This window comes from Mercurialis annua, linkage group LG1-X (assembly GCF_937616625.2).
Source record: "Mercurialis annua linkage group LG1-X, ddMerAnnu1.2, whole genome shotgun sequence".
Lineage (NCBI taxonomy): Eukaryota > Viridiplantae > Streptophyta > Magnoliopsida > Malpighiales > Euphorbiaceae > Mercurialis > Mercurialis annua.
In genome coordinates, this window is record NC_065570.1 from 1,801,314 (window position 1) to 1,818,863 (window position 17,550).

The window sequence follows — 17,550 nt, forward strand, 5'->3', positions numbered from 1 at the left end:
ATACTCTAAATTAGTAACTTAGTTTTTGCTACATTTACTATTTATATTTCTAATTTTATTAGATTAATCGGTTGAATTTTATATTTTATAATAAAAAAATAAAATACATAAATGATATTTATTTTTATTTTTATATCGAATTTGAGTTGAGCTCAAATTCAAGTTCGGATAATTTAAATGTTATTTGCACTCGAATTTGAATTTAAGAGTTTAACCTATTTGAGCTTGAGTTCGAACTTTAATTTTACATAACACAATTAATCGAACTTAATATTATAGGCTCAACTCGGCCTATTTTTGCCTATAATTTTAATGTGTACGTAAGATGTGTGTGATTAAATTCAATCAATTTTACAATTCTATTTATTTGATTATACATTAGTACATATATAGCAATAACAATAACAATTCTTTTGGTAGGTAATTGTTTTAAAAATTTCTCATTTTAATGATGTGTTCTAATATGATTATCTCGGTCCACGGATAACGTGATAGATTTATTCTATCTAATAATTTTTCAAAGCAATAGGGACGATAACAACATATTTATGAATATTTTTTTTTTCCCTTAGCAGCACAAATTGAAATAACAATTAGAACACATACAGAAATATCAACAAATGTATAATTAAACAAGTGACACTCACGCGCATATAATAGAATAACAATTTGCCTGGGACCATAAAGTTCCATAAGGTCCTAATTTTCAGGTTATCTTTTTATGTATATCTTCTGCAATTTTTCTTTTAATCATTTTTTTAGAAAAACCAGTAATATATATTTTTATGATATTTTTATTCAATTTCACTTAATAAATAAAATGCTAAAAGAATTTTGATTTTTTGAAATTGAAAAAATAAAGTGTATTATACCAAATTTCAACAGAATAATCTTAATATATAAAATAATGCAGATAGAAAAATATTCTAGGGTTGGAATAAAACATTTTAATATTAATTTAATCAAGAAGATAATTAGCCATTAGATTACAAGTTCAAAATCATCATCATCATAATACATCCCTTTACTTATAAGTAACAACAAAATTTCAAAGCAATAAACTTAATATACTTGCAACAAATAAAAAAATAATTCTTGAAAAAAAAATCTTTAAAAAAGGAATAAAAAATAGTTTAAAAAGACTTAAAGAAAAAATTCGATTCAAACTGCCTCCTCTCATTTGTCCAATCATCTTCTCTCATTGATTTGTCAACTACATTTCTGGTTATTTCCATTGTCTGTATCTCTACTTATATACTGCCAACCATAGCTTATATATATATAGTCATATTAAAGTCACAAAAACTAAGAACATAAACAAATCAAAGGGAAGCAAAAAAAAAAAAAAAATCTTGGCCATGGCAGAAGAGTTTCAGACCGGGATTTGCGGCGGAAACTGGTGGAACTTGTCGAAAAATATGTTAATGGGCTGCTCATCGCCTTGCTCCGCCTCCATAGGCGGCGGTGATCTTCTTGGAGGTAGTAATTATGGAACTTCATGGCTATTGGATGATCACTTGAAGCTTAGCTCATCTCCATGCAAAGATTCTGATGATAATATTTTTCAAGATTCGCAAAAACATCAGCAGACTGATTCTGATCATAGCGGTGGAAGTAATAATACTATGGTTATGGATAATTCGACTATGCAAATGATGGGGTTTGGATCGATTTCATCTTCTTCTTCATCCTCGTCTTCCTCGGATTGGAGCTGCCAAACTTTACTGTAAGTTACTATTTTTATTCTCTTAGATGATGATATTCAAGAATCAAGAAATCAATTTTTTTTTTATCATTTGATTTTGGAAAGAAGCGTATGCGATAGAAATTGAACCTACGACTTTGGCAGAATTCTGCTCAAGAATAGATTAAGCTTTATATTTCTAACTTTTTCTTCTTAAAAAGATGTTTTCTTTGTCCAATTCTCAAGTTTTAGATAAGAAAAAGAAGTCAACTTGATCATTTATCAAGTTGCAAGACTTTTTTTCATTCATTTTCTTGATTTGAAACAGATTCTTTTTTCTTTTTGCAGCCATGGAAGAGGAGAAACTAATTACATACAAGAAGGTCACATGAACAATACTTCACAAATCCAAAACGAGTGGAGTCCAAAGAGTTTTACAAGCACACCAAATCAAGATTTCGCATTAGATCATCATCAGCAGCAGCAGCAACAAAGCTATTCGATGGGATCATCGTCAGCAGCAGCTTACGGCTACCATTTATTTGAACCGGAACCGGAACTTCAACAACAATCTAATTTCAATGGAAGGACCAATATGAGCTATTCTTCAAATTATGGGACCATATTGAATGAATTATCTCCTTCTTGGCCTAAAATTGCTCCTTTTCTAAAACCCTCATTGACAAAACAACAATCTGGTGGCATGCAATTCTCTAATATTAATACACCATTTTGGAATTCCTCAAGCCCAACTGTGGTGAATGATATTAGACCTAGTTTTCTACATTCTAATAATTCTCAACCGCAATTTCTTATGCCGAATTTTGATGACGCGAAGGTAATTATTCAATCTCCATAATTAACATTAAGCTATTTACATTAGTACAACAACTGAACTGAATTTTCTTATATGTGTGTTTTTTGTATATCTATTTTAGCTTGGTGATCAACAAGTACGAGACTCGGGATTAGTGATGAAGAAAGGAAGCGAACCAGTAACGAAAAGGGCTCGAATTGAAACACCATCGCCATTACCTACTTTTAAGGTACAAAACATCGCAAGTTTAAAATTTTATGCGGTTATTGAACTATAAAAGGATGGTTATCATCGTTTCATTTATAGCATTTCGGTAACTGAACTTTTATTTTTATATCAACGATAACGAAAACATTCCATTTTCATGTAAGTAATTTTTACCCTAAATTGCTATAACAACCTTCTATTGATGTAAAGATAAAATTAACTAACCAAAATGTATCAAAAAATGATTTTGATTCTATTAATTCTTATAACCTTATGCTTTTATTATCTTGTAATATAAAAAACAAACAAAAATATGATACCTTTTGTTAATTAATTATCAGGTTCGTAAAGAGAAGTTAGGGGACCGAATAACAGCACTTCAGCAATTAGTTTCACCTTTTGGAAAGGTAATTAGTCTTTGAATTTTATTTTTGTTTCTCCAATTGTTAATTTTGCAAAATTATACCATTAAAATTTCTTCACATTTGCTTAAAATATGAATTTAAGTTGAGATAATCGCTCGTTTCAGACCGATACTGCATCCGTTCTTCACGAAGCCATCGAATACATAAAGTTCCTTCATGATCAAGTCAGTGTACGTTACATAATTTTAGTATCTTAACAATGTCTTAATTTATACTATAAAATGTTTAATTTAGAACAATTAAATAACGATGTAAATTTTCCAAATTGGTGCAGGTTTTAAGTACTCCATATATGAAAAATGGCATTCAACACCAAAATAATAAGGAGACAGAAGCAGTAAAACAAGATTTAAAAAGCCGAGGATTATGTCTAGTGCCAATCTCAAGCACATATCCTGTAGCTAACGAGACAACAGCTGATTTCTGGACACCAACATTCGGTGGTACTTTCAGGTAGAACTACCTGGGGATCATTAAATTATGCTAAAGAGTTCCGAACCGATCATTTCGACATATAATATCGAATATTTTAACCGAGATTATTCGGATTATATATATTATAACTTCCATACAAAAACAAGATTAGAAGCTGAGTTGCTGTGCCCGCTAGCTGTACCAGTCTTGAGCAAAAAGCTAAAGAAAACAAAGAAAAAGAGATAAATAATGTAGGCTAGCAAATGATTAGGGAACTCTTTAAGTTATTGTTAAGGTAAATGAATTTATCTATCCACACTTTAGTTTGGTTTGTCAAATGTCCACGTTATTTAAATTTTATGTTTAGTTTATCATCTTTCTGATACTCACGACATGTTTGAATTAGCTGATGCGGCACGATATTATATATCATCAAATAGGTTAAATGTTGTATATATAGACGTAGAATATTACGCTATATCAGCTCCAAACAAGTCGGGGTGACAAACATCGAAAAGATGATGTACTAAACGAGTAAGATTTTAAGATTACGATATATTTAGCAAACGAGCCAAATTAATACGTGGGCAGATAAATTCATTTTTCCTATTAGGTTTTGTATCTTTATTTATTAACTCTTGTATTGTATTAATGTAATTTACATATATAAGCTCAGGAACAAATGCTAAATTTAGCAGAATAATTAATATTAATATGTTAATTAAGAGCTGAATTTAGCAGGAAAAAAAAAACTTATTGTTCCTGTTGCATTATATACATCTAGGGTTGGTAAGCCCACCTGTTTATTGTTTTTGCTATAATATTCAAGAAAATGAAATAAAATAATTTGTAATCATTGGACTGATTTGAAAAAGAAAAAAGTGAGTGGAGCTCATTTGATTGGTATTATAACTTTTTGTATTTGTAATTATGTTTAAAAATGTGCAAGTGGAAGTCAGAAGGCGGCCCAGTGTTCTTTGCTTTTAGGGTTTCTGTTACTTTTTTTTTTCTGTACTGTAATGGAGATAAAAGTTTGACAAGGGCATAACCGCGCGTGCATTTAATTTAATTATGAACCTTTATAACTTTACGTTTGATAATAGATTTGCATATCTTAACTTCAATAAAGATTAATAAAAACAAAAAAACTGAATATAATAAATTTAATTAAATGGAGAGAAGAGAACTTAACTAATAATTCCTCACACTATATAATATATCGCAATATTGATAGGTTACATTTTACCAAATTATAGTGGTTTTGTAAAAGGAAAAATGATTTTATATATTAATAATTTTAATAATTTTGACATATATTTTATTAGAAAATATTTTAAATAGTCTAGCTCGTCATTTAACGAGTTGAAAGTAAATCCGCATAAACAATTCACATCGGATTAGACACGTTCTGAATATAATAATTTGCATAATTAACGAATTATAAATTCTTATTTTCTTTAAAAAATATGTAATGTCAAAAGGGTTAAATTATTAGTATACAATATAATTTTGCTTTTAAAAATTGGTAATTAAGTTTAATTTTTTTTATCAGGTAAGTAAACATTTATTTTTTCAGCAACAAGAGGTGAATTATCGGTGATGTATTACTTATGCGAACAATGATAGCATATGCGTATTTTCGATTTTGCAACGTAAAAAGTCAGTATCTATTTTCAAAATAACATGTATACTTTGATAAATGTATAGAATTTATGACATGATAAATATTTTATTTTACCGTTATTGGAGAGAATTTACAAATGCACTATAAATAATTTAGTTACTTTCCGTTATTGAAAAGGGAATATTAAACTTGTCAAATCACTCAGTTTAATCCAGATTATAAAAAGGATGACATTAGAAAAATTACTAACTTTTCAAATTATTTTAAAGGATTGTCACCAAGTCAAAACACATCAAATTTTTGTATTTTTGTTTATTTGGTAATGTCAGAATTACAAAAAGAGGTATAACTCTATGTCTTTTTTTTTTTAATAAAGGGTAAAATTCAATATAATGTTTGTAATTTACGATAAATTTAGTGATTTTTTCCTATGATGGTGAACTTCCATTGTAATAAAATCATAATTGTGTGAGTTTTTTTAAAAGATTTGAAATATATCATTTCACTAATTTTGGATAAACTTAGTAATATAAAAAGTTCAATATCCTTAAAAAGATAGATATTTAGTTAGATAAATAAAATAATGAAACTCAATTACGGGTACAAACACTATATAGTATATTTTGGTAAACGTCAAAAAAATTAACCTCAAGATTGACCTATGCCAAGTTGAAATATGGAGAGATTTTTAAGTAGATTCAGTCCACCATATTATCTGTGGACTAAGTCTATAACATAATGACACGTCATTAAAATGATGGCAATTTTGTAATTTCGTCTATTATTTATTTATACATTTGAATATTAATATTACAAGATTGCCATCATTTTAATGACGTGTCATTATGTGATATGCTTAGTTCACGGGTGACATGGTGAACTGAATTTACCTAAAAATTCTTCTGTAATATGTTCTAGTTTTGAACCTTAAATATTACAGCGTAGTGTTCACTAAATATATGTCGACTTAATGATTAGTATCGAATTATGTAAGATGTTTTGCTTAAACATAGGATGATTATTGCTTACAACTTTATATAGCATGTACATAAAATATACTATATGAAGCAATAATTACTATTGTCTTAACTTATTGTTGTTTTGTTGTTGTGTGAATCCTATAAAGGATATGAAGCAAGCATGGGCACATTCCTTTTCTTCACCATTCTTTTTCAAACAAAATTTACACAACTTATTACTTAATTGCATGCTAAACAGTCCGTTCCGTTAAATCCGAATAATTTAATCGGAATCAAATAAATTTAACTGAACCAATTAAATTAATAATTTTAGTTGAAATTTTATTTATTGAAATCTTAAAAATTTAAAATCAAACAGAATGGATTAGTCAGTAAATTCGGTTAAATCGATAAAAAAAATTTAACATTTGGTTAATTTGATTAATCTAATTTTGAACATTTTAATTATAATCAAATAATTTCTTTATTAACCAAACCAATTAAACTAATTAAATTAATTTAAAAACATTAACCAAATTTAACCAAAATAAATTGGCTAAGTTGGTTAAATTTATTTAAATGACGGTTTGCTCACTCCTACATGAAAAACCCAATCAAAATAATAAATGTTTGCTTATACTTGTATGCCATATATATGTGTAACAGGCTAAATGTTAATGTAGATCCTTTTAATATATTCATCTAGACGATTATATTAAAAAACTTCATCAACTACAACTCTATCCAAAACAAGTCATAACGAATCTTTACTTTATTGGATTAGAGCTAACTTTTATTGAGCAAAAAAAAACGAGAATTTCTTCCCATTTAAACCTATAAAATCATAAAACTGAAATAGCCAAACAATACAACAATTCACCGGAAAACGGTTCTTGTATTAGAAATTGCAATTTCATATTCATTTAGAGCGTAGAAACATACAAATTAAAAGTGTACGCATAGAAGGTTAATGAAATAATTAAAATGATAAAATTTTGACAATTATACATAAATAAATATTTATAAAAATACTATTTCAAAGTTCTCTTTATAAACAAAATTATTTTTATGAAAATATTTACAAAATATTATTTTATGTATATAAAAATACGATTTTATATACATTCAGTATAAATTTTATATATAAATCGGATAATATGTTAAAGATAATCCCACATTACTTAATATAACAAATATAAATGAGTTTATAAGTGTAAAGATTCAACCACCTATTAACTAGTTCTAGTTATTAGATCATGTTTGAATCTAAACACTCTTATAAGCAATGTGACGTCACATTCTCACCTATATAAAATCAATTACTCCCACCAATATTTCTAATATGGTATCAGAGCGGGTCTGCCTTGGGTTCCTAATTTGCCGGTTGTCCGTCTGGATGTCCAGCCCCAGCGACCCGGTCCGGTGTTGCCGCTGCGTATTAAATCAAAAATTTCAGTAGGTCTGGCCCGGATTCTTAATTTGCCGATTGTCCGTCTGGAATGTTCATTCCCAGCGGCCCAGTCCGGTGTTACCGCTGCTTGTTAAATCAAAAAGTTTCAGTTTAAAGGGGAGTCAATTTCAAGTGACAACCGGATGTTCAGTCCCGGTTGCACTTGAGGGGGAGTGTTAAAGATAATCCCACATTGCTTAGTAGAACAAATATAAATGAGTTATAAGTGTAAAGGTTCAACCAGATATTAACTAGTTCTAGTTATTAGATCATGGTTGAACCTAAACACTCTCATAAGCATGTGGGGTTGTCACATTCTCACCTATATAAAATCAATTACTCCCACCAATAATTCTAATATAATATACATATATAATTCTATTGTATGTAATCCACATATGATACATATTATATACGTTTTCTTTTTAAAAAATATCAGATTTTGATGATATCATATATGACAAGCGGCAACATTGTGGAGGCCGACGAGCAGCGACGATAGCCCCGTGAAAAACCAGCGGGCGGCGGTAGCATAGAGATGCTGATGAACAGCGGCAGCTGTAGAGGAGGTAATGAGCGGCGGGGCAACAAACACAGGTTATAGGGCGACGACAGTTGGCGCGGCAAGGTTTATAAGGTGAAGATTGATGGTGGTGGTGGACAGTAATGGATGAAGAAAAAATTAGGTATTGAAAAAAATAAAAAATAAAAAAGATGAAAAAGAGATAGTTTTTTTAGAAATATATTTAATAAGATAGTATTGTTTGTAAAGAGAAAAGTGTAGTTGTATTTTTATAGATATTTTGCCTTTTTATAGTATAGAATGTAAATTTCCTTAAAACTTTTACCTAATTAGTAATTGTTGGACCTGAAAAAGCATAATATATAAAAAATTATTTATGGGACTTAGAATGGGATCGATATAACTGTGAACCAGACAATACCTTATCAAATCTAGAATCTTAAGACTATGAATTAAGTAATCCATTGCACTTAACTTATATGTTCACCATTCTATTTATATTTTTTCAATGTGGATTTTCTTCACATTTAGTATTTAAAAATCTCCCCTCACATTGGGCGCTTCCTTCGGAACTCGACTCCAGCTCGTGGGTATCCGAAGTGGCTAGCAACACTCCCCGAACTTTTATATCCGGAGTCACTTTTTTTCACCTAGCCGAACCTATCTTTGATACCAATTGTTGGATCAGAATAAGGCCTAAGACTGAAACCATATAACTGTTGGCCGAACATCACATCAATTTCAAAAATCTAAGACAATGAGTTAAATAATCCATTATATTTATATGTCCATTATTCTACTCATATAATTTCAATATGGGATTTCCTTCACATTTAATATTCAACAATAATTATATATATATAAAAAAAAGCCTAAACCCATTTTGAAGTGTTTGTACTATTGTATTTTTTATTTCAATTGGTTTTTAATATACTTTTTACATTTAAGTGATCTTCTAATTATTTATTTTACACATATATGGTCCTTTTAGAAATTAAACGTTCTCGTTAAAACGACAATGTTTTTTGTAGTTTCATCTGTAAAAGACCATAAGTGTACATACTAAATAATTAATTGGCTATTTAAATGTAAATTTTTTGTTAAGGAACAGTGAAATAAACATTAATAGTATATGGATTGTATGATGGGTTTAGCCGAAAATAAAAGATGTAACGCGGCATGAATAATCAAAAATTGATTATCAACATACGTATAATTTAACCAAGCTAAAATCACTTAAAAACCTCTCGATGTTCCTAAAATCGTAGTTTGATAATCAAATCAAAACGAATTAAAGCACGATCAATAATTTAAAATAAGTGCAAAATATAGTAACTCCATAATCAATTACCCGAATATGGAAAGATAAGTAGAGATATATATTGAAGGCTGTAAAGCAAGAATAATTAATGGATTGAAATGCAGGGAACAAATTGATGAAGAGTTCAATCAATTGTATGTAAAAAATTCAAAAGAAAGCTTAATTTTGAAGAATCCATATGACATTTGAGATGACCAATCATGCAAAGCAATTATTTATATTTTTTTGTAATGATCGGCTGATGGAAATTATACCATAGCTTCAAGCATCAGGATCTGTACCGCTTGTTCTTGAGTATTCAATTCTTATTAATTAATTTTTTCTGTAAGCTAAGATTATTAGAAAAATACTTCAATTTCATTTTATTTTTTAATTTTCTGTTTTAATAATACCTATTTTTTAAAATAGGAGTTTTTTCACTTGAAATATATTGGAATATATTTAAACATATCATTCATATTTGACATATTTATTATTTTAATTTTTGGTACTTGTTAGAATATTATGGATGAATTTAGACTACCTGTTAAATATGAAGGATATATTTGAATTTTATTTACATTGTAAAACCTTTCATCAAGAAATTAGATACAATTGAAACTAAAAATTAAAAATATAATAAAATTTAAAAGTTTGAGAGCGGGGTTAAAATTATTTGTAGGTACCTAATTTTTTGGTTACTACCGTTTTTTTTTTTACATTTTCATAACCCAACATCGATTTTTTTAATAAAGAAATTACTGAATGAATTCATGTAAATTATCATTAAAACGACGGATAATGTCACCCAACTCTACATAAGTAATCATTGGCTGGAGTTGCGATAGTTACCTCCCGTTTTAAATATATAAGAGTTAACTTATCAAAATATAAAAATAAAACGATAGTAACTAAATTGCGAAAAAATGTATAGTTTATAATGAGGAAAAGCATATAGGCAAAAAAATACTTTGATGATAAAGAAAGTATAAATTGGAGCAGTAGTTGTAAGCTTTACTTGAATGGCATACATTCTTTTTCTTGTTATGGCTAATCAAGGACATTACTCAAACTGTTCACTTATGCTCTATGTTTCACTTTCTTTTTATGTCTTTTTTTCTCTTGCAGCTTTGAATCTATTATTCAGAGCTTAGTTAAGCCCTAAAAATATTTATGGGGATCGGAATGAAGCGGCAAGAACTCATTCTACCTTAATAAGAGATTTCGGATTTGAATTTTAAATATAGATTAATTTTGAACATGTTTTAGTCGGAACATCGACTTCAAATAATAAAGATAAAAGTCCACTTATAACAATTTTCACATAAACAAAGACTCGTGTTCTCATATCTTTTTGGTGTCTATATTGAGTGGTTAACACGGGCTGAACTATCTAGTTACGACTAAAATCGATTTTTCTATAAAAAATAGAGGTAAATTTGTATTTATAAATAAGTTTGTAGTATAATTCAGGATCGGTCTGCCGGAAAATGACATGTGAATTAAAATTTAAGTTCGGACTTGCGGAAATTAGATTCCACCGCTGGTTGTCAATTTCTATTATTGGCCTTTCTTTTTTTATTACCAATTTCAAACTCTTATATTCTTTTCCATTTTAAAAAAATTCCAATCAATCAAAAACTTGTAGTACTGTCCCAAATGATATGCAGTAGAAAGATATTTTTTTCTATTTCAATCATCGCGAATAAGAGGGTTGGATTCTTCACTAAAAATCAGATGTTTTGTCAACCTCTTTGAATTTTTGTATAAAACTGAATATTGAATAGGTTAGGTGAGAGATTTTTAGGTAGACTCGGTCTATCACGTCATCCGTGGACTAGCCTATTACATTATAACACGTCATTAAAATAATGGCACTATCATAATTTTGTTTATACTTATTTACACATTTGAATAGGAATATTACGATAGTGCCATTATTTTAATGATGTGTTATAATGTGATAGGTTTAGTCCATGGATGACGTTGTGGACTGAGTCTACCTAAGCATTTCTCTAGGTTATAAATCATAAAAACCATTTATTTATTTGTTTGTTTATTATAACAGAATCTATTTGCTAATTTTTGTTAGGATTAACAAATTTTAAGGTCCTTTAACCTTACATTTTTAGTTTATTTAGTTTTAAGACTTTCATTTTGTCTTATTTGGTCCTTTAATTTTAAATTTTTAATTTATTCGGTCCCTAAACTTCCATTTTGTCTTATTTGGTCCCTGAACTTTACATTTTTTAGTTTATCTGATCTCTGAATTTTTATCCATTTGGAAATCTGAGAAAGCAAAAAGAAAATCAAAGTTCAAGGACCAGATAAGATCGAATAGAAGTTCAGAGACCAAATAAACTAAAAATATAAAATTTAAGGACTAAATAAGACTAATTAAAAGTTTAGGGACCAAATAAACTAAAAACATCAAATTTAGAGACCTTAAAATGTGTTAATTCTTTTTTTTATATAAATATACCAATATAAAATTTTATGTATGTATTTAAATATTAAATATGAAGACTTATTCTAATATATATACACATTATATATATTGTGTAATTTATTTGTCCTATATTTTAATTAATCGACTCGGTAATTGAACTAGTTCAACCATAAATCGATAGCTTCACCATCTCAGCCGCAATTTATTTTTCAAAAATCTTTTAGGAAGTATAAGGATACTTATAGCAATTTTTGTGGGTTTATTTTAAAGGAAATGAGCTTGAAGGGGCTCTCACATTTGTGCAATGAGGCCAACTTCAGTCATCTAGATTTAGGCCCCTCTACATAATTTCAACTTCCATGAAATTTTACCTACAAAATTTGATCCCATAGTGTTTTAGCTGCCCTTTTATGTGTGTGAAATAGTTACTACATAAATCATATTTGAGACCACATTATGCATAGGCATCAGTAGTTGAGTCATTTTGACACTATTTACTATGAAGCACCGACACTTCTCGCATACAGTATGTAAGGAGGAGACACGAGAACACATGTATACACTAAAAACATGGCGGGGACACAAAAAATATGCATCCCGCCAATTTTTTCCGTTGAAAGGTGGAAACATATATACCTAGGATACTTACGGGAACACGAAGGAAGTGTTTAAGTGTTTAAAATTTATGATTGTAGTTAGTTTGATTCATTAAACTTCTTTAAAACTTCTTTTACTTAAAATTTAGTGAATCATGAGTATTATTTCAATGATAAATATACTTATTGTGTATATATAATTTTGATATAAGTATACTTATCGTGTATACGCTAAGAGGGTGTCAACCTAGTTGAGATGCTCGGGTGTGTTCTCTGATTTGTCTGCTCCAGTTTTTAAGAAAAAAAAAGTGTATATATAATTTTGATATGAAAATATTTAATTAACTTGTCTGTCTTTACCCAGTTGACGTACTTGTGTCAGTCAATATACATAGTATAAGACTACGAGTCAACTAAAATATTTTAAGAATTTAATATTAGAATACAGAATTTTGATAAAAGTAAACTGGTAAGAAGCATCATATTAATGTTATTCTTTAGAATTTAGTAACTAATTTGACTAGATAAAATAATTTATATTTTCATTTAATAAATTTAGAGTTTAAATACCACTGATATAATAAATTCTTTGAATATATCTTTTATAATAAAAGCTTCTTTGAATTAAAAAAATTATAAATGTAATCAAGTCGATTCGAGTTTTTAAAAATTTAATCTCTTGATCTAAAGAATTTAAGTTGGATTTGAATTTTAAAAAAGTTATTAAGATCTAAAACCATCTCCAAAAATAGTTATCAATTAGATTATCAAATATGAATTTGATGAACTATCATCTCCAACAATAGTTATCAAATCCAACTAGTTTAATCATTTTTATCTCTAGCTTTTTATACATTTTTTACCAATTACAAACATAAATTTATTTTTGTTACATATTCTAAAATTAATATAATATTTATATGTAATATCGTAGTAGTATGTTTTGTTTTAATTAAGTAAAGTATTCAATTAAATACAAAGTTAATTAAAAGTATCAAATTATAACTTATTCAAATAATAAAATATTATAAATAGTGATTACATGACTTAATAAAAAAAATTACCTAATTTGATGAGAGAGTGTGTAAAAAGAGGGTATGGAGTCATCAAATTGACCTTTGATAGAGATGGAAAGTCATCAAATATTAACTTAATGACTTTTATCGGAGATGCCCTAAACATAATAACTAAAATTTGGAAGAGTTTTAGAGAATTCAATATTGAATCTCAAATTTTGAAACTAATCAAACTTGAATAATAACTTTTATTCAGAAAAACCAGATCAACCCAGAAAACACAACTAAGAGCAGATTTGTCTCTTACAATAGCAACCAAACTTGTAGTAGTTACTATATTTATGTATCTTGTAATTAATTGTTCATTTTTTATGTAAGATATTCATGGATCAAATAATATTTCGCTTAAATGGAGCTCATCCGATCTTCGATTTCTTTTTAATATATTATAATTAATATTGAAAAGAGAAACGCTTGTTGGAGGAAATGAATCCGCAACCTTAGCAAAATGCTGGTTGATGCTCATACCATTTGATATATAGCTAATTGATCCTCGGTTTTTTGTTGGCACAGGTGATGAAACACAAAAATGAAATGACGATTCTAGGAAAAATTTCTGAAAACAATCACTCTTTTCATTAATAGATGCGTCTGTTATAATGAAATAGATCCATGACAACAATGCAACTCAAAAGGCACATTATTTTTCGCAAAGTAGATGAACTGAATTTTTTTCAAGAAAGTAATACTAGGTCACAGGTACGTATAGCAACCTGAGACATGAATTGTGTAAGAGAAAATCAAGCACTTCCCTTGAACTTCTTTGCAATGCCGGCGAAGTATTTGCCCTGGTGAAAAGCTTGCTCAAGCTCTAAGTCAGTCGGCTGTCTCGAGCCATCCCCGGCGTAGGTTCCTGCACCGTAAGGGCTGCCACCCTTCACTTTCTCCATTTCAAACATACCAGCTCCAAATGTGTATCCAATCGGTACAAACACCATTCCGTGGTGAACCAACTGCGTAATTGCAGTCAATCTGCATTGGGTTTTGCAATTCAAACAAAAATTATCAGAATTACGCAATATCCGTACATATAGATAGAGACTTAACAGATTGAATTGAAACTTACGGAGTGGTCTCCTGTCCACCTCCCTGAGAACCAGTGCTGTAAAAGATTCCTGCAGGCTTGCCTGCAAGTGCTTGTGTTCTCCATAGACCTCCAGTTGCATCCATAAATGCTTTAAATTGAGCAGACATCATTCCAAATCTAGTAGGGAAGCCGAAAAGCACTCCATCAGCCTCAGCGAGTTCATTAGGTGTAATTATAGGTACGTCGGTTTTTGAAGGAGCACCCATTTTCACAAGAACGTCTTCTGACAGTGTTTCTTCTACCTGTTGATGCCAAATATATTCAATCAGGCACTTAACTATTGAAAGGACAGCAAAAAAACATTTCAGAGCATATGAAATTTTGCTCATAAGATACACCATTCATTTTTTGTGAAGTGCATATGATCCAGAATTTAGTCATTGATCTTTCACACAGTTTTGCGCTATCTATTAGGTAATGGAGACCTCAAAGTCTGGCAAGCTACAATACCAAGCAAATTGATTGGATATCCCTAGGCATCACCAAAACAATTTATGCACAATATATCCCTTCTGTTACATTTATTATGTTTTTTTCTCAAACTGAAAGTCTTCATTCCACTAATATGATCCTAACTAGTTTATATTATTCCGAGCAACAACATTCAAATGAGAAATGGAAATCGGTTTGAAAAAAGCTAAAATAGTAAACAGAATCATCAACCTGCCATAGTTTCACTTCCACTCCTTCCACAGATGCAGCTCCTTTCTTGATCTCTTCGGCTAGCTTTGCGACATGTCCATACATAGAATAGTAACTGCAAAAGGCATTAAAAAGTTTCCATTTATCACTTTAGATTCTAGTCTAAGAATGAACATGAAAATATGATTAATAGACAAGTCATTTGATAATCTAAACTTTCGTATGTTACTTAATTTTTCATCAACTTTTTCCTCGGCAAATCGCCATAGATAATCTTGCAGTACATGATACTGAATGATAAAGAAATATATAGCACTAAGGTCACACAAGTCATGTATGTTACTACGTTTTCATGATAACCAAATAACACTTGTGGTAAAAATAATGTATCTCTATATCGAGGCATATAACTTTTTAAGGACTAATTCCATATCAGGGAGACATATCGCCGTTAATGAATGCATCATGGTACGACTGCAAGCACAATAGGACTACACCAATACCGGGGCCTAAACAATTAAAGCACATTCTTTTTTTCTATTTTCAAGACATACCAGCTTCACCACAATAAATCTATCATCTTTAGTTCTTTTCCTATGTGGGAGTAGTTTGTCTTCTAGAGTGCAACAGAAGAAATTTAGTGGCAAATTCTTGTGTATGCCAGACCATTGAAAATGAAAGCCAATAGCTGATGCTTTATTCATACTAATTTCATGCCAATAACTAGTCTCAATAATGATAAATATTGGGACCACATGGTCTAAAAGCATGGGGCTAGACTTAATTGCTCCCCCTGATTATATTTTCAAAGAGTAGGTCCACTTTCAAATTCACTTTACTCTTGACTTAACTTTAATTATAAGCACAACAAGCACTAATATTGTCTATCTTATAGTTTAAGTGTTCAATCCACAAGGTTCTTTTGCTATATGTTTCAGTCATTTTTCATGATTCAGTATAAGTGGAAAACTTTGCAAAAAACATGATTTGCACCTGTTTTTCATCTATCATATATGAATGAGAACTAAAATTACACATCATTTAAACACACAAAAAAAAAAACACGAGCAAATTAGATAACTTGGAGAAATTTTTAGGTAGACTCCGTCCACTATGCCATCCATGGATTGAGCCAATTGCTTTAAAACACATCATTAAAAAGATGTCATAAATGTAATTTAGTATGCTAAAGTTGCTACACATTTGATGATGTGTTTTAAAGTGAATGGCTCAGATCATAAATGCCGTGGTAAATCGAGTCTATCTAAGAATTCCTCGATAACTTGATCATGATTCTAAGCCTTTAAAAATGAGATAAAACAGAGATAAAATATTTTTTTAACAATCTTCATCAAGTTTCTATTTGTTTTAAGCTATCTACATACTGCAATATTCCTGGAATACCAAGAAATAAGAGCTACTCATTAACGGAATTTAATTCCTTGAGCTAAGTGATCTATATACACCAATAAGTTTACATGAAACACAATCAAATCCAAATATCAAGTACAAATAAAACCCAAAAAAATCAATCCACTAAACATATATTTCCATTCAAGGAAAAGCAACTACAATCAGCACAAACAAACTAAAAGAATTATCCAAACCCCAAGTAGCACAGACACCGGAAAACGGAATACTTGCATACAGACACGGCGAAACAATGTTATTCTATGTAAAAAGTGAAATTTCGTGGCAAAACAGTGTTATTTTAATTATTTTTTTATGTAAAAAATAAAGTTTCGTGTGTTTGGAAATGTTTTCAGAACAAGACATGTCGATAGAATGAAGTGTTCGTGCAGTAGTACAAAACAATTACAAGACCAAACCCAATAACAGTCTCACAAGTGTAATAATCTGATTAATTGAAGAACAATCACCCAAAAAAAACACAAACAAAAGAAAAGAAATTTGAAAGTGCTTACACAACGTAGATTTTAGTTGCGGCCATTGATAGTGGTGTCGCTAAATCTCTCTGCTCAAATGAATTTTTGATGAAGAGATAGAGAGAGAGAGCGTGTGAAAGTGAGGAGAAGAAGTGGTATTTTTTTCTTTATTTATGTACGCACATTTTGTTGTTGGGTCCGATCGCATCTCTGTTTCATAATGCCATTCAGTCTCCCTGCACCGTTAGATTTAAAATTGTTATCTAGGGATTAATATTTTATGGTTTTGGGAAACAAAAATTCATTAAAAATTAAGTATTGTCTTATTATCAGATTATTTGACTTAAGATTAGATTCCAAAAAAAAAATGCTATTTAATCCTCCATTTTGTACCACCTTACATGACAGTAT

At 29.5% G+C, this 17,550-nt stretch overlaps 2 protein-coding genes across 3 annotated transcripts; one reads left to right on the top strand and one right to left on the bottom strand.

Moving 5' to 3' along the window:
* Positions 1 to 1,167: 1,167 nt before the first annotated feature.
* On the top strand, positions 1,168 to 4,453 carry LOC126665943 (transcription factor bHLH112-like). 2 transcript variants are annotated; one of them, XM_050358880.2, is made up of 6 exons: positions 1,168 to 1,726; positions 2,033 to 2,522; positions 2,623 to 2,730; positions 3,050 to 3,115; positions 3,238 to 3,297; positions 3,408 to 4,453. In XM_050358880.2, exons 1-6 carry the CDS (start codon positions 1,359 to 1,361, stop codon positions 3,588 to 3,590), a joined length of 1,275 nt encoding a protein of 424 aa, XP_050214837.1. In that variant the 5' UTR covers positions 1,168 to 1,358; the 3' UTR covers positions 3,591 to 4,453. The 2 variants fall into 2 exon arrangements, with proteins under 2 accessions (XP_050214837.1, XP_050214836.1); XM_050358879.2 differs by having other exon boundaries at positions 1,169 to 1,726; positions 3,238 to 3,303.
* A 9,624-nt stretch (positions 4,454 to 14,077) lies between these two features.
* Positions 14,078 to 17,339, bottom strand: LOC126664819 (probable NAD(P)H dehydrogenase (quinone) FQR1-like 1). The gene is made up of 4 exons (XM_050357381.2): positions 17,179 to 17,339; positions 15,275 to 15,368; positions 14,591 to 14,853; positions 14,078 to 14,496 (listed from the first exon to the last, which is right to left on the bottom strand). Exons 1-4 carry the CDS (start codon positions 17,202 to 17,204, stop codon positions 14,265 to 14,267), a joined length of 615 nt encoding a protein of 204 aa, XP_050213338.1. The 5' UTR covers positions 17,205 to 17,339; the 3' UTR covers positions 14,078 to 14,264.
* Positions 17,340 to 17,550: the final 211 nt, after the last annotated feature.